At 40.2% G+C, this 21665-nt stretch overlaps 2 protein-coding genes across 15 annotated transcripts in view; one reads left to right on the top strand and one right to left on the bottom strand.

Annotated features, from left to right (window-relative positions):
• The window catches only part of arvcfb (ARVCF delta catenin family member b), a 198945-nt gene extending 197964 nt beyond the window's left edge, over positions 1-981 (bottom strand). For 6 of the 10 annotated variants that reach the window (XM_051421939.1, XM_051421946.1, XM_051421941.1 and 3 more), the window contains exon 1: positions 597-981. The gene's annotated coding sequence lies outside the window, so the exon portion shown is untranslated. The remainder of the gene's footprint in view (positions 1-596) is intronic. The other 4 variants (XM_051421944.1, XM_051421947.1, XM_051421943.1 and 1 more) reach the window with 1 other exon arrangement.
• Positions 982-1837: 856 nt separating this feature from the next.
• Positions 1838-21007, top strand: tango2 (transport and golgi organization 2 homolog (Drosophila)). Of its 5 annotated transcripts, none has more exons than XM_051422930.1 (10): positions 1867-2034; positions 2562-2625; positions 2894-3025; positions 8534-8622; positions 10661-10780; positions 11034-11151; positions 16985-17052; positions 17256-17409; positions 18721-18825; positions 19276-21007. In XM_051422930.1, the coding sequence occupies exons 3-10, from the start codon at positions 2970-2972 to the stop codon at positions 19394-19396; spliced, it is 831 nt and encodes a 276-aa protein (XP_051278890.1). In that variant the 5' UTR covers positions 1867-2034; positions 2562-2625; positions 2894-2969; the 3' UTR covers positions 19397-21007. The 5 variants fall into 5 exon arrangements, with proteins under 5 accessions (XP_051278894.1, XP_051278891.1, XP_051278890.1 ...); XM_051422933.1 differs by having other exon boundaries at positions 2490-2625; XM_051422935.1 differs by having other exon boundaries at positions 1868-2034; positions 17259-17409.
• The last annotated feature ends 658 nt before the right edge of the window (positions 21008-21665 follow it).

Raw genomic sequence — 21665 nt, 5'->3', positions numbered from 1 at the left:
TACAGCACTATTAACCCAACAACACCGTCAGTCCGGCCCCTGACAGACTGCCGCCCCTTCTCCAAATAAGGTAATTAGAGGAGAGAAACCGGAAGACTCTCCATGGTAACTCACTCACAAACAGGAGGGGCAAAACAATGGACTAGTGAGGATGAGATGATTGACAGCTCGTTGCGGGCTCGCGCTCGCCTTTGACTGCATCCATTAGCGATAAGAGCTTACAACAACACACCAACACACAGAATAAATTACGTTTTATACACGAATTTGATACAATAAGCTATTCAGCAGCATAACATCTAGCTCCCTTTGTCGTACCACATCAAAAAAAAAACACCGACTATTTCACAAAAGCATGATAAATCTTTTCAAACACACCGGGTCCGTGTACCCTAATCAATACTCCTCATCTGAGCACCCGCTCGTTCATCCGTGAAGCAGCCCACGGTTTATTTTCAGCTTTTCCTATGTCAGTTTACATTCTTATTACACTACTGTTATAACATTGTTGTCACACCCTCCTCCTGAGTTGTAACGGCACAGGCTAAAACTTGGCGTTGCAAGGTAATCACCACACGTATCTGCGTTGACGTTACCTCAGTTTCTGTTGTTCATCCTCGTTCCCGAAGAGAAGAGACTCCCCCGTGTGATGTGCTGTAGTCCGAGCCTCGGCTGAATGAACGTTATTGTGCCTGCAACTTGGCTGCTGCAGGGGTAACGTTACTACTGTTACAACCGTCCAAATCTCAAATTGTAGTGGTCAGGTAGCTGCTCGCGCGTCCCTTCAGTCACGCGCGCGCACGTAAAAAAAACCCCGAAGTGTCCTAACTGATCTAAAAGTTGTTTCTTGTCCTCGAAGCGACTGTCGTTGGTTGTTAATTATTAGTAACTGCGCCGCTGCTTTGTATGAAAAGGCAGAGCAGCCTCTGTCCCTCTCATCCGCACCAGTGCTGGATGCTGTCGGTCACAGCAAGTGTCTCCGCCCCATCACCACGCGCACTGTACTGGAGGACAATCACTGATTGATTTTTTTATTGTTGTTGTTGTTGTTGTTGATCATTTTATCTAGAAATTAACAATCAAGGAATGTATTCTTATTATCACTTTAAATTGTTCTCATATGGTTAATACTCAGTGCTATAATTACATCCAAAAAGTATCCTGTTAACTCGCCCATTAAATGCCACAAAACACAGAATATCAGTCCCTCGTATGTCTCAATTATATCTTATATTATTTTATTTCATCATCTCGTCCGTACTTTGTTTCCCCTGATTCGGCACATCTATTGTTATAATAATTTACTGGTACTGTGGCATCGTCAAGTCAGCACAAATACAAAGAAAATCTCTAGTGAATATTTTTTTCAAAGTAAACGTTTTCAAAGCGACACACTGTAAAACATAGATTATACAGTGCAATATGTCTAGATCCTTGCAGAAGAAATAATTGGTTTGGTTTTACATTTTAAAACAGTCTACAAGCGTCAGAGTACTGTGCTATGTGTTTAACATTGGAGTAATCTATCTATCTATCTATCTATCTTCTCCCTCTATCTATCTCTCTATCTATCTATCCCTAATAATGTTTTGCGCGCTCAAAATGTTGTTGCGGTCTCAACAAGCCATCCCTAAAATCCATAATGTAAGTAATTTCACCAAAACATGTTTATACGATCAATGCTTTTATTTTGAATGCAGCTATGTCCAACAGGAAACGCAATGCTTGTGAACTGACCAATTACAGCCAACTTCAGAGCTCTGTTGGAAGTGCACTCGTTTTATGTATTTACAGTGGCGGGGTGGGCGGGATTCTGGACAACGCCGAAGAATAAACCCTCGCATCCGCTGTGAAGGCTTATGAGACGACCGGAGAAACAAATCGAGGACACTCAATGTGAACACTTCCTTTTAGTTGTCAACAACGAGTGTAAAGGGACAGTGAGTACAACTAGCCGACACCACACACTCTTCAACAGTTGAAGACAGCGGACAAACATCTGCAGTTTAATGTGTGGCGCTTAACTAAGTTTAGGTAGGTAGCTAACGTCCGCCTGGTTAGTCTCTCTGCCATTGTTACGTGTGACTGTAAAATGCTAACGATAGCTAGTTTTTGCTCAGGTTACCAAGTAATGCTGAAACTAGTTTGTTGGTAGAGGCAGAACTAGTCGTATGTCATGATGTTACTTAACCAGTTTGATCTGCAAGGCGAGAGTTGTTTATACATAACATATAGCGACTATGCTATTTGGCTAGCTCATCTTGAACCAGGGCTGTAGCAACTATTAATAGCTTGTTATTAGACTGTTAACTTGCCGTCAATGTTACCTGTCTAATAAATAATATAATAGTATAACTTTTAGCTTGGTAAAGTGCTACAGTAATCTGTAGTATCAGATTATTACCCAGCACATCATTGAATGACATTGTGACTCATGGAGGAGCTTCTGAACCTATCTTACTTAATTGCTACCTTTGCACTCATTACAGTAACAAGAATCCTAAAGATAATAAATCTTCGTGATACTATTCCTAACACTTGCTATTCTGAACATGGGCCAGGTTCACAGAGGCACACACACACAGCATGCCCTCTGGATGGTCCTTTTGTTTGCCCTACAGCCATGTAAGTACTGAAATAAGTGTATGTGTTCTGATGAGTGCATCATAAAGATGTGGCACATACAAGTATTTTTCTTCCCAATACGTTCTCTATGAACACAGACAGTGAAGAAACCCTTTAGCTGCTCTTCTTAATCTGTATAATATTGCACAGTTTGAACAAACCCAGGTCATGATCTTGTTTCACAACACATGTCTTTATTTCACCGCACTCCCACACACCCATGCCAGAACTAAACACATTTCTTTTTCTTTTTTCTTGTCTTTGTCAGATATGACAACTATTTGAAGGCAGATGTGGATTGAGTGAAACCTTGTCATTAATCCCCTGACCCCCCCAGTACATCCATGTGTATAATTTTCTTCAAGTTTGACCCCCGTCCTGCATCCAAAAATGCCTACAGGTGAGCCATTAACCCGTTAAAACAAACTTTGATGCTTTTCTGTTCTCAGTGCAATGTAAGTATATTTAAGAAGCTTAATTTGGTCATCCATGCAGTACAGTAAGGGGGAATCCAAAAGAAACGACTGGCAAGGAATATGATATGTCATATATGATGTCACAACATAGATCCTGCTCCTGAATAATCATGAAATGCATCATGTGCAGAAAAATCTCAATTGCACTTATTCTATCTACAGCTGTTTGGGAAACATTGTCTCAGACTTATAAGCAGTTTTTTAACAAACAAAGGATACATATAAACATATAACATATGAAGGAGGCTAGCCAGAATTACTCAGTACACCAAAACTTGGTTCTACAAAATCCTAACCAAAAATCCTAATACCTTCAAACAAACCCTCTTCATGCACAGAGGACAGAGAGCACAGTCACACACACAGAACTGCACCCTTGGAGCTAGTAGAGCATCTGGTTTAAGGGCACTCTCCGGTAGAGCAGCCAAAGAATATTATTGAGCAACGAGTGGAAAAACACCAAGATATGGATCAAACATCATAAGCACCTTTTAAATCCTCACTTACCCACCGTGTGATACAACCTGATACAGTTGTGAGGCTATTTTTTAAAAAGATCCCCAATATGTCAGGCTGGCTCTTTGGGAAATGTGTATACAAATTATGCATGATATTTCTTTTTGATGCGGCTACAAAAGAAACCCCACAGTGCTGGAATTGAATATTTCACTCAGTTTGCATCATATAGCTTCAGTGAATTGTTGGAACATGCAGCTACAGAACATACCGACACAAATTTTAAAAATAAAAACAAATATAAGTGGAACACCCTTTCAGGTTGATAAATCACTGCCGTCAGACTCTGACAATGCTGCAAGGTTCTGCGTTTTCATCTTGTTCCAGTGTGCCACTGAGCAGAGGTGCAAACACACAAATGGTGGTAAAGTAATAAGGGAGTTAAGGAAAGAGGATCTGTTGTTTTATCATGTATTTTCTAAACATGTGGAACTAAGGGACATCAGATTTTGGAGGTGTCAGTCTTTGCCACGGCCCAAGTGTTCATGGGATGACATGTATAGCCCTCTATATTGGGCACATAATGAAGTTAGACATGATACTTACGAAAATACATCACATCTCTTGCTAAAATCTACCATTTTAAAGTGCTAAGTGAATCTTTGTGCAACCTCCATGTGCCCTGCCCAGCAGTAAACGCTCTTTCAGTGGACCGCACAGACTAGTGCAGTATGAGCAGTCAGTGTGAGTTACAGGGGCGATGTCGGGTCCAGCTTATTATAATTCCCCTGAGCTAGAGAGTGAGCTCTCTACCTGGCCATGGTCCATCTCTGTCCTTCCCTCTGGGAGTCTGACCCCGCCTAAGGAGATCACAGCAGAGGTGTGGTATGAGTACTGACTCAGACCTGAACCTGGGGAAAGGTGAAACGTACTGTGTCCTAATGTGGTTACATCAGTACTATATATAGACTGCTAGTTTCAGAAGTAGTTCTGTTATGCTGCAGTGATGTGTAAATCAAAAAGAATGTGCCGCACATACTTGGACTAAATTGGGTTGAAGGCAAGATTAAAGTTTCATTAAGTACAATTATTACACTCCCACAGCACAAAATGGCAGAATTGTACCTGCGGGGGTTAAATGGGTTCATGTTGTTCAGCACAAATGACTCAGTGATTACCCACATGCTGAGATTTCTGGATTTCAAAACTCAATTTTCTAGCCTGCAATGTTTTTTTTATTTATTATTTTGACTTTTTCTGCTGCTCAGAATAAAAGTAGTGCTGCAATCAACCATCCAGCTCTGTAATATGAACTTGACCTGTAATTGTAGCACTTCCTTTAGGCTAGTCAGTGTCATTTAAACACCAACACCTCGAATTGCAGTCCCTAGAGTCCCCCAAAAAACAAAGGTAATGGATTAAAGAAATACACTGAAAGTTTTTCCATAGAGCTGAGGATAAAATTGTTTATCCCCTTAGCAGTATGATGTCACTCGAGGCAAACTGCCAGTTAAATTTTGATATGTGCTGTAAGCAAGTTGACATTTTGCCCCAACGCTGGCTTAAGAGAAAAGCCTATGGAGTGTCAAAAGCCTAAAACACTGATCTTCTTGATAGCATGAATTTTCTTATTGTATATCATGGCAGCCTGCCAATTACATATTAACACTTTTAGTCACATTAGCAGCGTGGCTCCAGGGAGAGCATTGTCAGTTGGTCAGGCCGCCACTTTGGTCCAGACTAGGGCTGCACAATATGGTAAAAAAAAGAATCATTGATCAATCATGATGATGTTACATTCTTTGGGTCTGTACCTGTTCTTAAATCTGGAGAACAAGATTTGTAAACCAGGACTGCACTGCAGTAGCATGTCTTAACTTGGGATGGATTGCCATGAAATTGTGTACAGATATCCAGAGGATGAATCCTAATGATTTTGAGGACCCTTAACTTTTATTGTAGTGCTGCAAGCATGTTAAAGTTTTCGCTTTCAAGAACCATCTGGGAAGTCGTTGTTGGAAACAGTTTGGAAAGGGGCACGCTCTTTAAAAAAATACTCGGCAGGGAATTGGATGAACCACCTCTCTATCACGGGGAAACTTCAACCAATCAGATCAATGAACCAAATACCATAATCAAACTCTTACTAAAGTCGGAAGAACAGGAAAGAAACATTGAGAAAAGCCTTCACTTCTTTCAATTAAGAAATACTCTCCAGTTCTGATATAACTGATGCTAGCAGCATCTACGCTAGCCTCTATGGGAGCCAACAATTTTGTGTTTTCTCACTGTGTACCTAGCGCACACCACCTTGGCTGCCAGTTCTTTCTCAAAGGATGCTGATTGGTCCAGTACCACTGTAGTTGGACCACAAACACAATGATTGAAGTCTGGCAAGATGGATTCTCTCATGATTTTGTCGAGCTGCCTCGTTTCCATCTACAACAAATTTTCATAGACTTCCCACTAGTTGCTGAAATACTTTGACTTGGACCAAATGGTTGGTCTGGTGGAACTTTGACGTGAAGTTAATGCAAGATGAAAGGTCAAAGGCTCACATAAATTATAGGGAATGATCCTATGGCACTCATTAATATCCTTGAATACATAATCCCACAGCAACCCAGTGGCTGCTGCCAAGTCCACAAGTCACTGTGTTTATTGAATCCCCAAAAAAAGGTTCAATATTCATGAAGAGCTTTGATACTTCTCTGCTTCTCACCATCCCTCTTATATGATGCAGCTGGCCGACTGTGATCAGGGCTGCTCGCGTGTGATTTTCCCCTCAGGATCAGATAGCAGATGCTCTCTCTGGTGTAGCATCATTAGTGTTAGCTTTGTTTTCTGGACCAGTGGTGGCTCACACAGTGCCATGGGAACAAGCTATCATTAGCCCTTGATGCACAGAGGTCGACCCCTATTAGGTCAGTTTGGTTTATTTGTTTGCTCTTAACAGGATCCAAGCTCTCACCCTGAAAGATTAATAGGGAGGCCATTGCCAAGCTCAGAAGGTACATACAGCTATTATAGAGGTCAATACATTTTATTGCCCTCCCCTTTTCAGCCTGCATAGTTTGCCCAAAGGGAGTATACATGCCTTTCAGCTGTGTTTAAATCCATATCTCAATGATCTTTAACTCAAATTCTATAAATGTACAAGTTTTATTGACAAAGATAAACACATGTTGGTGTATTGCATTCGAACACAGCATATAATACATAAGCCTAGAGTGTGTCTCTTTGCTAAAATGCTAACTCATGTTTACTAAAGTCACAGGGTCCAATGGTGAGAGTTCATATTTTCCTCTGAGCAAGGGAATAATTGTTTCCTGTGTTTCATAACTGCTGAATGGGTGGGATGAGCTGAATGTTGCTGTGTGCATGTGAATTGTAAACAGAAGCTGATTGTGTGTATGTATGTATGTATGTATGTATGTATGTATGTATGTATATAAATAAGTGAGGTTGCGTTTCCTTGTTATAGGATTGACAGTAGTGACCTGCTAGTAAAGGCATGTAGAAACTAATGGCTGATGTTGCATTAGACACAGGTCACATTCCAGTTGTTAATGTCCTTGAACGTAATGGCACCCTGCATAAAATTGCAGGTCAAAGTGTAATGCATTGACTGACTACAGACTCAACATTCAAGCTGATTTATTTTCATTATCAGATCACAATCTTGTTCAGGCTGTTTACAATTGTTTGTAGCAGTAAAGTAAATGTTTGTTTCATAGCCTTGCAATAAAAACAGATTTAAAATTGGGCAGAACACCTGCAGTGGTAAGTGAAGCAAGGCAGGCACAAACAGCTTTGTAAAAAAGATGAAGATGAGATAAAATGTGTTTTTTTTTTTTTTTTTGGTTTGTTCTGTGCTTGCAACATCTATTGCATGTCTCTCCATCCTGGGAGAGCTATTCCCCCCTCTGCCTGAGTTTTCCTTTTGCTTTTCCTCAATCAAATTTGAGGGTCAGACAGAGGGTGCAAAGCCCCCCTGAGGCAAATTGTAATTTAGCCTATATAAATAAGTGTTTCTGTTTTTAAATTGTTTTAAAGAAATCCGATTTGGATTTTAGACAAAGGGCTAAAATGTGAGAAAGTATATGGTTTTGTAGGATTTTGTTTGACTTTGTATTATGTGAATACTTATATATAACAGATAGACTAGATATAACAACATCAGTACAGATGCAACAGTGTGATGGTTACAGTATAATGTTATTCATTTTCGCCCACCCCTGTCTCTAAGTAGTTATTTATTATGCACTGATGTGGTTGTAACCGATGGCTTTCTGAAAGAAAGGAGAAGTCACTCCTACAACTAAAACATTTGTATTATTATTATAATTATTGAAAGCGGTCATAGTAATTCAAATTGTAAGTAAAGCTTACAAAAACATAAAGAATCACAAAAAGAAATTGCGCCAAGCAGCTGTATTACACTGACACAGCTCGTGTACAGAGCTGTACCTGTACAACCTGTTGAACTTGAAGTTCTGTTTCACTTTACTTGCTTACTTTACTTCCTTCTCTATTAAGACTGACTGACTAACTTTTATATTGGCTTGGCCTTTTGATGTCACACTTCTTTTGATCCTCTCTTCTTTGGTCGCCATCAAAGCACCTCCTCCTCCATGTAACCTCGACCTTTTGTATCCTCTGCATCCCGCTCAATCAATTTGTAACATCACTGTACTTGAAGACTCCCGGACACATCTGAGGCCTTTATAAAGTCGGGGAGAGAGACTGGGGTTGTTACAGTAAATATTTAACGCTGTGCCCAGGAGTCCGCGGTAAAGTCTGTCCGTCTACCAACTCATTAACTTCTGGGGTGGGATAGCATGTATTGATAATGATGAAGGAGTCGTTGGTGATGGAGCTGCTGTTGAGACCAGTGGTCGTACCTCAATGGTTTACATCAAGAGCGAATGAAAAAAAGCTAAACAAACTAAACCTCTCTCCCTCCCTCTCCTCAGGCTAATTTTGGCTGCAAACAGAGATGAGTTCTACAACAGGCCGTCCAAGCCTGCGGACTTCTGGGGGACCAACAATGAGATCCTCAGCGGTGAGTTATTCCAGCTCACCACTCACCATTTCACTACAGCACAAATGTCAGCACAAATCACGCATTTTTCCATATATATCTTTATTGGGTTATCAAGACACAATACATGTTCAATCAGTAAGGATATATTTCACCCATTTTTCCCCCTTTTAGAACACAAATACAAATTATTAAGAGTAAAGTAAATAGCAGTGACTGGATAAAGTCTGGCTTTCTATCTATTTGATCTTTATTTAAGCCCTATGATTAATAAAATAACTTTATTTGTATAGCACTTTTTTTAAATAGCACTTTTTTAAAAAACAATGTTTACAAAGTGCTTTACATACACACAAAAAATAGTAGCAATAAAGAATAAGATTAAGGTTGGAAGGCTCTTTTGCAAGGGAGACCTGGTCAAAATCGTAACAAAAACCACAATTAACTACAGATTAAATGTTTAACTGATGAACTGAGTTTGTTTTAAATCTAGACAAATGGAATATGTTAGACTTTAAAACATCTTTGCTCTGTGACTATGTGAAACTGCAGCAGATTTTGGCTTTTATTCAAGGTTTAAATGGCTTTCAATAATCAAGGAAAAATCTGTCTCCTTCACCCCAGAATCCAATTCTCCTCTACTCCGTCACAGGACATCCCCACCCGCAGTAAACTATATTTAATTGACTGATGTCTAATACACATTATAGCCAAGCAGAGGAAATCAATCATCCTTTTTTTTTGCTGAAGGAGGAAACACAGAGATAGCCTCGTTGTTCATCCGTCTCCTTCTCCCCTCTGTAATAGAGGGGTCAGGACTCCAGTAGTGGGCCCTTAATTGATGGCTGCTTTTATGCGATGTGACAGAAATAAATGGCCCTGCCTTATCTGCAGGGCTAGGGGGGGTACGGAGGCAGGGCCCTGAAGGAGACATAGCATGACGAGAAGGGAAGTAAGCTATAGCTCCCAGTGGGATCGGGTTAGCTTTCCACTCAACCCCCAGAGGAGTAAGACCGTGTGGCTCTCTTGGTCACTGTCAGTGTAAGTGGACCTGTCTTTATTGATCACCAGGAAGTGCAGCAGACTTTGAGTGCCCCACCTTTTTCCATGCTGTATGAAGAAGTGGAATGCAGAAAGAAGACAACGTTACTGATGGATTGAGTTTATTTCATTACTGCCAAAGCTACACGAGTGTAGTCCAATCAAATCAATGTACCTCTTATACTATACTATACTACTCCTTAATGTCAGTGACAGTCAGTGGAGATAACATCATTTTTTCAGTTGTGTATTTGATCAGATGTAGTTCAGTTTTCCAGACATTTTGCTTTGAAACTTGCAGATGGAGGGTCAGCATTGCCAAGGGCATTGTTGTAAGACAAACGTTGTAAAATGGATAAAGAGAGACCTATGAGATTAAGGTCCATGTTAAGTAATGCTATATATATATATTTTTTTACAGGTCTGTAAATGTTCAAGGAAGTTTCCTGCGAACAATTGTTAGCTAAAAAAAGCTAATTTAAAGGAATTATTCCTTATTTGTTTATCATTGAAATATTGGTGTTTTTCATAGGTTGGCTTGTTTGCTTGCCTGTTGACTCATTGGCAAATTTCACATTTTTGCATGTTCAGCTGACCTGCTGTGTTTGAGCTAAAGACAGCAGCTATTAATTATAGTTAATCAGTTGGAAGTCTGCCAGTTGAACACTGTCTCGATTTCCCCATAATTACTACCAAATTACATAGTTCATTCCAGGAAACATCATGAAAATTATACTTGTAAATAATTTGTTATCCAATGCACTTCTTAAGGGAGACTGACCTATGTGGAACTGACGGCCCTGAAAACATTGTGGGAAATTGCAGAAACATGGGAAATGCCTAATGTATGGATACTAATAGGGTTTAGTATTTTGTGGGAATTGTTCAGAAGTATGGATGACGCACTGTTCCACCCTGCAGTGAAGTTAGGATCCCTTATTTTCTTTTTCAGAGTTGTTAGTTATTTTCATCAATATAATATCATATGTGTTTCATAAACTACTTTTGTTTTAACCAGGCCTGGATCTGGAATATGGTAAGGAAGGAGGATCATGGCTGGGGATCAGCAAGCGGGGCAAGCTGGCTGCAATCACCAACTACATGGAGGGACGTCCCAACCCTGACGCGCAAGGAAGAGGTGAGCAGGCCATGAAAAGTCAAACATCATGCATCTCAAGTCTCTACAGTCTCCCGTGAAGTATCTTGCATGTTGCTTACACATTACGAATCCATTTTAAGCACAACATTGCTCACGACATCTTTTGTGCTTCACATATTCATCTTTTTTTATTATGTGTATGTACATATTTTAACATATTATTAACAACTAGGCTGGGTTTATTGAATGCATAATGACAGAACCATTTCTATTTACCTTTGTCGTTGTGCAGGATTTCTAGTGTCTAACTACCTGATGGACAAGGATCAGGACAGCTACTCCTACCTGAAGAAGGTGTCGACAGAAAGCCATTTGTACAACGGCTTCAACCTCATCACAGCAGAATTCAAGTGAGTGAAAGGTGTGGTCAGGTGAAATTCATCTGAGCGTATGGTTCATCAGCTGATAAAGCTGAGTCAAAGATGTGTTAACAGTGTGAGAATCTTTACATTTCAACACAAAACAACACTTCCAGTAAAGTCAGTAAGAATTCTCAATGCAATATATTTCCCGACATGAAATTTATTCCAGAGAGTCGGGAACAATACGTAATATATTATATGTTAAGACAAGTTCTTTATTGCACTGTGTGGGTGTCATGAAGTACCATTGGCATATTCTTGCATACTAAAGAAATCTAACTCCAGAGATTTTTGGGATGTAACTCTGTTCCTCGGAGTTCTGGCCTTACCTCGGAATGAAACCACAAAGGTAGTGTCTTCATCTCTGGTGTGCTATGCAGGCAGAACAGAAAAGAAATCTCAGCCGCTGAGCTGTGAAAGAGCCCGCATTAAAATTCTAAAGGAACACCTGTTCATATTTCAGGGTTTCAGACAAAGAAAAACGAGACAGCATTAAAAATAATGAGGGGCTTTTCTTTTTTTCTTCTTCCCTCGTCTGCCTTGCCCAGCCTGACTTGAGTGAATTTGGTGATCTGTTTAAGGGAGAAAAATCAAAGTGGGATCAGTGCACACCAAGATAGCTGTCATGGTGAAGGCCCCTGTAGACAATTGGCATGGAAACGGGTCTCAGTTTCTGCCAGTGAGAGGTTGGAGGTTCAGCTCCAACACACACCCCTACCAAACTGTATCCCTGCTGGGGGAGGGGGGGGAAATCAGGGTTTCCACGGTGGAGTTTGGTGTCATGATCCGTGTATCCTGGTAACTTGGCCTCAAGCAGGATATCGTCTCAGAAGGGATTTTCTTATGCTTGTTCATCCCTTCCTCCACATTTTTTAGCATTGCTTTTGGGTTAGAGAGATGCATTGGTTTTCTGCTGTATTAGGCACATCATATTTTTTTGGGTGGTGGGTGGGCAGGGCTTAAGAGGGCAGGATAGACACGTAACGGGGAGAGAGAGGGGACGACATGCAGCAAAGAGCCACAGGCTTGACCCAGACCTGGGTAGTTCCAGGTTATGGTTGCTATGCTATGATTGGATTATCACTGTTTGGGGGAGGGATTTAGTGAACTGAGGAAAATGCAGTCAAGAAGAAACATGCAAGTTTCAAAGGAGAAGTTTTAGTCTTTCCTGGTATTTAACATCAGCACAGATTGTAAGCTATTTGCAGCCTCATTCCAGGAATATCAGTATTCAGCCTTTGAAGCCTCTTTTTTTTTCTCTTTTCACATAGGACTAAACAGCAGCTTGATGGTTCGACTGTTGTTTCTTTGATAGGCTAAAGCCATCAAGATATGCAAATGTCCTTGTTAAGACCAGGAACCGTAGTTACAGCTGCACCGCCCCCACTGCATTCCTCTTAAATGAAAGAATGAGGTACCACCTCATGCTCGTGAGACGCCAGCGAAGCCAAATGTTTATGTTGTAATAATGCCTGTCTTCCACTTTGGCTGGGCTGTTATCTGGGGGCTCCTGCTTTGAAAGATACTGTATATGCTTTTTCCACTAATACCTGTCTGATGGGAGCCGCGTTCACTGCAGATAGAGATGACACAGAGTGACACAAAGCAAGCCTACATCTTTTTAATAAACACCGTCATTACCAGTCAATTTGTTTCCCACTGTAGTGCGTCCTGCAGCCCAGAGGAAATAAGGCGTCTAGTTTCTTTCCGAATCAATAACTACATCTGGTGGATAGAGAGTAGCTCTATATTACAATTAGAGGATTCCTCATCCATCTGTAACCAAAGACGTGATTTATGATGAGGTGGCGGTGGGGGAAGATGTGCCCACCATTTTTAAGCCTTCTCTGTCTTCACTCAGTTAGTGAGAGGGATCACCCACACAGAGATGCATATGAGAGAAAGGATGTACACCGAATACACAACCCAGAGGCAGTCAGGCCATGATTTATGTATTGCTACTCTTTAATTGTGATGCTTGTTCGACTAATACTGCCTTGATTAATAATCTTTAATCATGTTGGGTTGAGCTGGAGTGATTTGGTCATTTCCCAAAGCATCGCACTGAATTCTCCCTCAGTGGAGCAACTGCCATATATATTTAAATTTTGATCTGAGATATTCTCTGCTTGATGCCCTCAAGGCTCCATATCCAACATTTCATCTGTCTTTCCTATAGCTTTGGTTTTTGATCCCACTTTATGTCACTCTCGCTTTAAAGTCAATGCCCAGAGATTATCCATTTTAATGACTATCTCCTCTGATGTTTGCCTGCAAAAAAATGCCTCGCTTAATGCAGTTTCAGTCGAGCAGAGTGTGGCTGCTTTATAAAAACAACGTTAGAAAGTGGTTCAATCTTATGGCCTCAAACCATGTGTAGTAATTCTTGGCAGAAACTTGTTTGAGCTGAAGAAGAAAAACAGCGGTGCAGCAGATATGCACATTCCAGGGGTGGAGTATCAGGGGTGGATGAACTCTGTTTAAAGAGGAACAACTTGTAGTGTTTGTTTTTTCCAAGCGCTAGTAAGATTACCTGTGGGGAAAAGACACTCTCTTTGAGTAGAACAGAACATGTTTTTGTGCTGAAAAGAATTAGCAGTTAGTTAAAAGGTGATCGCGGTAAATATAGCCTGCATTGTTCATTGAGTGAATCCAGATGTCCAAAGATTGCCACAAAAATCCAAATAATGTTTATTTTGGCTTTACAGTGGTTAGCATGGGGTCATATTTTACATCAGAAGGAGATCTGAATCCGACTACATTTCCCTGAATTGACTTTCCATAAAAGTCTGATTTTGATTAGCTAACTTTTCTAGGTCGGGTGTGATTTTGTTACTAAAGTTATATAAGAACAGATCCTATCAAGTCTGCAGCCACCTTGAGGTCACATACAGTAGCTGATGTTGAAATAGAGTACCACATGGATATGTTATTATTATTATTCATAATAATTAAATCAAGTTCATAATTTTACTGTGTATCTAAACATAATAAGAGTCTACAGCCTTGCTAGCAGCTTTGTAAGGCTGTGCCACAGCAGGGTTTTGTGCAAAATGATCATTTCAGAATGCTTTTACCATGTTCAAAATCAAATGTCATGGTAATCTATCCAGTAGCTTTTGAGATATTTCACTCTGACAGACCAACCATAGAGCTGTAAAATAGCATGGCTAAAAATGATTACAAACAAGTGTTTTTTCCCCCCATTCCATGCCTTTTAATGTCAGCATGTGTGGGTGTACATGCACAGATGTGTGTGATTGCAAGAGTACATGTTGTTGCTACCCAGGAGCCCACACCAACATGCCTATCTACATTCTGAACTGATAATGTTGAAAGCTCATCCAACCATCTCCAGGCAACTACACCACAGCTGGGGATGGGGAAACTGCTCTGCAGCCTCAATAGACGACTCTTCATTAGAACGTCTCCCAGCCAGCATACTGATTCACCTCTCTGACTGAGATCTGAAAAAGCCTGTTTTCGAATCTTCCCTCCTCGTTCTTTCTCTGCCCAGTGGCCTTGACCTCCTGCTGTTCCCTCATCTGAGCCCAAATCAAGCCACAGCACACCTGATGGGACTTTCAATATTCTAGCCAATTTCAAATAGCAGAAGTAGAGCTATCTCTCTGCAAATCCTTCACCTGCTACTACGGTGCTCAATTTGATGCATATCACAGGCAAAGTGTATGCATAAGACACAAGCTCTTTCAGGTATTGTTGAGTTCAGGTCACAATAACAAACATCAAAATTGCGTTGCGTTGCTGACAGACGCTTCACAGATTCTTCCGTTTCCCTTCAGGTTACAGTACCATCTGGTTCCCATTGAGCAGCCACTGTGCACATGCATGTATGAGGGATGAGTGCTATCACCCAAGTCAACATTGGCCAGTGCTGCTGTGTTCATAGTAACCACAGGCACCCAGAAAAAGCCGTTGTTTATTCAGACTGTTCAGCTGGGTTTGGATACAAGCTGGAAACAATATTACGGTCTTTGTTGTTGTCAGAGAGATAGTGTAATGTCAACCTACGGCTTTGAGGATTCTCTCACAGCTGCTCAGACACATATTGTTGTGCCTTTAGAAAATGCTCTGCTCCGGGAAATTTACACAAGACAGAGGAGTCCTTGCGCAAACAGTAAAGAACGACCTCTGCACAGCAAGTTTATCACTAATCATTTGTAGGGAATGAGAGTCTGTGTGAGTGTCAGTCTGTGTCATCATGTTATTCCCTCAGTCTTTGGTAGTTTGCAGAGGTCGGAAAGAACTGTCCCAGAGGAAAGAGCGGACTGAGTTATGATGTACAAAATAATAAAATGACTAATCAGATGAGATGATTTTAATTAGTCCAGTCACCACCTACATGTTAAAATGTATCATCATGTCACAGCATCTCTTACATCATTCTGTCTATGTAGTTGGGTTGATCTAATAGGAAAACGAAGATGAGCGTTTCATCGTATAAAGACTTAGTGAAGTCTAACTTTGATAAACAAATAAGCAAAATATACTAAATTATTCATTTACATGAAGCGGTCCATTTTGTATTTATGCTTAATAATTTCAATCGCATCTCAACCCAACCCAACAGCAACCTTGTAGGTGAAATTCATGTTTTTTTCATATACATAGTACTTCATATACTGGGGTTATCTGGGTGTTGTAGGGCTTAAACATCACTAGGGCTGCAACTAAGGATTATTTTCATCATTTATCTACAGAGTATTTTTTCAATTAATTACTCAGTTGTTAGGTCTAATCTAATAGTCCGATGTGACGTCTTCAAATTGCTTCTTTTGTCCGTCCACCAGTTTAAAGACATTAAATTTGCAGTGATATAAGGCAGAGAACAGCTGCAAATCTTCACGTCGAGAAGCGGGAAGAGTCCAACTTGGGCCTTTTTACTTGAAAAGGGAATCAAACATTTGATCAATTATCGGAGTAGTTGTTGGTTAATCTTCTGTCGATCAACTCAGATCAGCTATAAAAATCTGATATGAAATCGTTGTTAATAGGTTTCACAGTGCTGCTTATGGTGATATAGGGTATAGACCAAAGGACGATTTGTATTATGGCTTTTAAAACTATCCAATAAAGTGTGTGGCAGAGCTACAAGCCCAGCAGCATATTCTGTTCCTTCCTTGCCAGCTCTTGACTGGGAAACTTTCCAAGTTAGATGTTGAAGCAGTGTTGCACCACATTTCAGATTGACTGATGCCACTGGTATGGCTGTCATAAAATTGACATCAAAAAATTCATTCCCCTGCTGGTTCAAAGGATTTGGTCATAATTTATTATTCACTCTCCTGTACCAAAGCCGTCACAGATGCCCTTGATGTCAGACAGATTTTTCAGACTGAATAAATTCCCTCTAACTGAGGACTTTGCAAAGAGATCTAACACTGTAACTAACGGGTTTTGTGGTAGTCAAAGGTGTTTGCAGCACTAATTTGTATTTTGAAGCTTTAATTTTATCCAGTTGTTCCTTTAGGATAGATTTAAATGCTGCAATTAACTATGGTGTTGGGTGTTTTCCCATTTGAATTGCCTCTACAAATGAAACAGGCTTCTTAATTCCTGTTTTCCAGGAGAAAAAGAAAATTAAAGAATACTGTATGGTGCGCTGCTGATATTCTCTTTCACCCTGAGCACCCATTTTATGATTCCCCTTTGTGCTCCTTTGAACATTGCTGTTTTTGCATTTATTTCGAGAGCATAGAAGCATTATGACTCTTGACACAGCCTTCATAATGAGACCTAAACAAGGTTAATCATCACTAAATGCAATGTCTAATTTTCCATCTTACTGTGTCCCATGTAGAGCCAAACAAGACATTGTGTGTTACTATGGAAACAGAGGCAGCCCTGAACCCATCCATCTAAAACCAGGTCTGTGTTTTTAATATGGTTGCTGTAGAAACCGTTCATTTCACATTTACCTCTCCTCTCGGCCTATGGCCCATTCATGTTAGCCTGACATTTCCACATTGATACTGCTCTCAGATTGTCTATTTATTGGAGCATGTGCCATAAGGTCACTAACAGAGCTTACTAGTGTATATATTTGTCTGTATTTTTCATGTGCCCCTCAGCAGGAATCTATGGCTTGAGTAATTCGTTGCTGGACACTCCATGGAGGAAACTGCTGCAAGGCAAGCGTCACTTCACCAGCGCTGTCAACGACCAGTCTCTGTCCTGCGATGGACTGGTGCAAGAGCTGCTCAACGTCCTCAATAATGAGGAACTGTGAGTGGTGAACATTTAAACACTGCTTTAGATTCACACATCATAACAACATTTCATCTTGATATTAGTTTATGAATAATCTCTATACATTTAAAGGCTTTGTGTTGGATGTAAAACAAGCCTATGGGTTAAATAGGGATGACTTGCCATTGATAGTGTCACAAATGTTGGTTATTTTCATCTCCAGTCAGTTGTACTGTATATATGTATGTATGTATGTTGATAGTGACCATTGCAGAATTTAAGCAGGTCAGGGGCCAAGTGTGGGGTCAAACTCTAATTGATTCAGAGTGCAAAGAACTGGACAGAGTCGCAGGAACATACCAGGTATTATAGATGCTGTGTCTGGGCTCTGAATGAGCTGCTGTAGGGGACTAGCTGACCCCTTGATAAGATTTGGGCTTTCGCATGATGTTGCGTTATGCCAGAAGGGTGTGAGAAACATTGACATTTTGGGAAATACAGCAATTCACTTTGTTGCTGAGAGTTGGATGAGAGTATTGATAATCCGTACCCTCGTGTCTGTATGGTAAATATGGAACTGTAAGTAAAAACAACAAGTTGTAGTTTTATCTTGGCAGCACCATGAGGTTGTCAGACAACCCAGCTGAGGCTTCAGGAAGTTATTGTGCTCTACCAAGATATGACATGCTAATTAGTAAGCTTCAGAGGTACCGGCAAGTGGATTTTGTTACCACTGGACAAAGCCAGGCTCTGTTTACTCTGTCTTTGTGCTAAGCTAGACTAACCAGCTTTTGGCTGTACCTTCATGTTTACTAATGACTCTCAGCAAGAAAGTGTATTTCCCAAAATGTTCAACTATTCCTTTAACGGAGAAACGATGCAATAGGCATTATGAACATTACATTTAGTTTAATGTGCATGGTTTTTATTCCTAAATATGTGGTTAAGATAATGGGGTCAAACTGGGGATTTGTTTAAAATCTGTCTGCTTAGTAGTGGTTGTGGATTCACCAAGCACTCAGATGCAAAGCTGTGTTTGTCCTGACAGCCACGTGTCTCAACAAGACAATGTTAAGTAAAATGTTTTTCATAACTGATAGAAATGACAGCCAATCTTGCAAGACCTAGACTCCGGTTGTAGAAATAAATTCTCTCTTGAGCGACTGAAAGCACAGAGCTACAACAGAGTTTCAGATATCACAAGGACAAGGCAGATTGAGGGACCCTTTGTGCTTATATTACAGGATTTATTGATATTATGGATCAGTTGATTGCTGACTTCAACGTACTGCATGGGCAATTTGACAGAAATGATACACAGGTTTTTATTGTGGGTTTGTTTAACAGGAACACACCTGATCCTGCTCAGGAGAGCCAGGGTGATGGTTACAGCAAGCCCATGATCCAGGCCCTGTCAGCGGTGTGTGTTCGCTCCCCTCATTATGGCACAAGGTCAGTGTCTTCCACCCACGCCAAACCTCTATTTCCACCTGAGGTGACTGACAGGGCTGTGTTCGCCTGCAAGATGATAGAAAGTATTGATACACAAAAGTCCCTGGTGTAATCAATCCTCCACAGCAAGAAAATGAAAGGGTATCGTCTGCACTGTGATGCTACAGTGGATTAGTGGGTACAGAGACTATCCTTTAGCCAAAAGGTCAAGAGGGTCAGTCTTTGCCAGAGTCCTATCCAAGAGTCCTTTACCAAGACACTGTCTGCCACTGCCCGCTCATTCTTGAAAAATGTTTTTTTGCAGAACACCTCAAATATGAAAATGTGACTTTTAAATGATTACAGCTGTTGATCAGTGTTACTCCCGCCCCCTTTCTGCTTTCTTCTTTTCATTTTCAGTCATTAATTTTATATGTTATCCTTGTGTCCCCTGTGTCCCTGCCCATTTAGGACCAATACAATTATCCTGATAGACGCAGAAGGTAATGTGACCTTCACAGAGCGCACCATGCTCAACTGTGATACAAGCAAGTGGAGCACCAGTTCTTTCCAGTTCCAGCTGCAGGTGTGAAGACATGATGGAGAAGACCCGCTCTGTGCCTTTCTGCACCACTCTCTCTACCCCCCCAGCTGCACTTCGCCGTAGCAGCTATGTGAACATGACGACTCATCTGCACTTTTTTCTTCAGCTAGTCGGTACTAGCTGCCTCATTGACATCAGTGACATGTATTTCTTATTCTTGATTTAAGTTAAAATGCATCTTTTGAAAATGTGTGCTAATTTAAAAGATTGCCAAAGAACATTTGTAGTTTTGTAGAAGAACATATTTTACCTACATGTCACAAAACAGCAGGGTTGGGCTGCTCCAAAAAGTCTCATCCATTACAGATTGCTGGCAACCTGCTTTGAACTGCAATCAATACTGTTGTGCACAAGATTATTTTAATGCGATTTAATTTATTCTTGTTGGTGTCAGATTTTCTCCCTTTAAATCCATCATATGACATGATACACTTTATGCACAATTTCTCAACTGCAGTTAAAAATAGCATCCTTTCCCTACACCAAATCTTGTTTTAATTTAAAAATCCTGCAAATGATTTACTGTTTTACACAATAGGATTTCCCCTAAATTTTCCTAGAGAATGTGTAATCTGATTTAAGTTCAAAGTAATTGTCACACTGAGTTACCAACTACTTTTTAAATTTCTGATTACTGTTACCCCGTTACAGGTAATTCATTATATATGCCCCAGCCCTGCACAACAGTAGTCTCAGTGTTGGTTACAACACGTATTTCAGTGTTGAATGCAAATAGTTTCAGGCTCTAGATCTCTGACTGTTTCCATGGTAGAACAATGCATTTTACAGCTGCTTGACAATAAAAACAATTTATCCAAACACTCATATAGATATATATAGAATAACTGCTGGCATATTACACAAACATACTGTGAGGAACCCCAAGTTTCTTTTTAGTAAGCATCTATTTAGTGCATTTCACTCTGTGTCAAATAGACAGCTGACTCTCCCTTTTACTTAAGCTTTCCATGTTCCTTTTACCCACACATGTCACTCATACAGGCCTTTGGACACCAATTCAACAGGAAAATTATTCACACTTACTAACCTGAAGAAAGCTATTAAGTGTTTTAAAACTGGATAAAGCTACATGCAAATATTTAATATCTGTCATCAATTCGTTGTGGCCCTTATACATACAGGACTAAAAAGTTTTTAAAGCTACATTTATTTCCACTATCTTGTGTGTAGAGTGGTATTTCAGTGAGGACACACTTAACCAGTGGTCCCCTCGGTTAATGTGAACTCTTCAGGTACCCATGAAAGCAGAACCCACACTTGATATGACTTATGAATATTTCTTTCTTTGATCTGCTGTCAGTGTGTGGAGCTTTCATGGAGCCACGTGGTGGTCCCAGGCAACGTATAGTAGACTTTATTCTCCACAAAAAGATTTTTTTTCACATGTGACATTTTGACATGTCACAGTAGTCAATGTACAGGTGCAAATAATAAAATTAATTCTGGTTGAATTTAGCTTCTTTGGTTTCTGGTTCCTTGTTATTGTTATTTGTAACACCTGTGTTTTTCCTACTTTGAAAAGTCAAAATTACTGCTGTACAAGATTGTAAGATTATTAAAGACATTCAGTCAACACTGCATTGACTTAAAATGTTCTTAAAAAGATGAAAACTTGCTGCTCTTGAATTGAATTTGAGCTAAACTTCTGATATGAAACTTCTATTATGATATTCTGAGATGCTTTATATAAATTAAAACATTGATTTAATATCCCATCTCTAATATTACTGTATTTTTTAGTGGGGAAAATGAATGTAACTGAACAACTCTGGGCTACTACTACTGTTAGTGAACAGTGACCCCAACTGGCAATTCGAGATATTGCGATTCACATGATCCTCATGTAGTCTGCCCCTCAAGACCTTTAGGATGCTACCATAGACTGTATAATTAAAACAGATACTGTAGTGCAATACATTTTCTACTCGGAATATTTTACTTCAAAGACAGTGGCGGTGAGAGAACACAAGAAAACCACAACACAAATACCTAACAATACCTGACAAAGAAAATGGGTTCATGGTTGTAATAAGAGTTGTGTAGTGCATCTTTGGTACAAAGACCAAACACCTTCAAAAAGAGACTCCCAGTTTTTGTCCTCTTGGTGTAATGTGTGGTGCAGAACCTGTGCAGGTGGCACGTTTATGTTATTTCCCTGACACATATAATCAATAAACAGGTCGACTGTGAAGTGAATTTCTACAGAACATGTTTCCAGTCTTCCATTTTTGGGATT

This window comes from Dicentrarchus labrax, unplaced genomic scaffold, assembly GCF_905237075.1.
Source record: "Dicentrarchus labrax unplaced genomic scaffold, dlabrax2021, whole genome shotgun sequence".
In the NCBI taxonomy this organism is placed as follows: domain Eukaryota; kingdom Metazoa; phylum Chordata; class Actinopteri; family Moronidae; genus Dicentrarchus; species Dicentrarchus labrax.
The sequence above is the reverse complement of the archived record's forward strand: the minus strand, read 5'-3'. Positions and strand labels throughout refer to the sequence as shown.

Excerpts from the sequence above, each read along its gene's own strand:
- tango2 (XM_051422934.1), top strand. The coding sequence starts at position 2,970 with ATGTGTATAATTTTCTTCAAGTTTGACCCCCGTCCTGCATCCAAAAAT. Across the intron at positions 8,623-10,660 it reads CAACAATGAGATCCTCAGCG|GCCTGGATCTGGAATATGGT; the intron begins GTGAGTTATTCC and ends TGTTTTAACCAG. Across the intron at positions 17,410-18,720 it reads GTCCTCAATAATGAGGAACT|GAACACACCTGATCCTGCTC; the intron begins GTGAGTGGTGAA and ends TTTGTTTAACAG.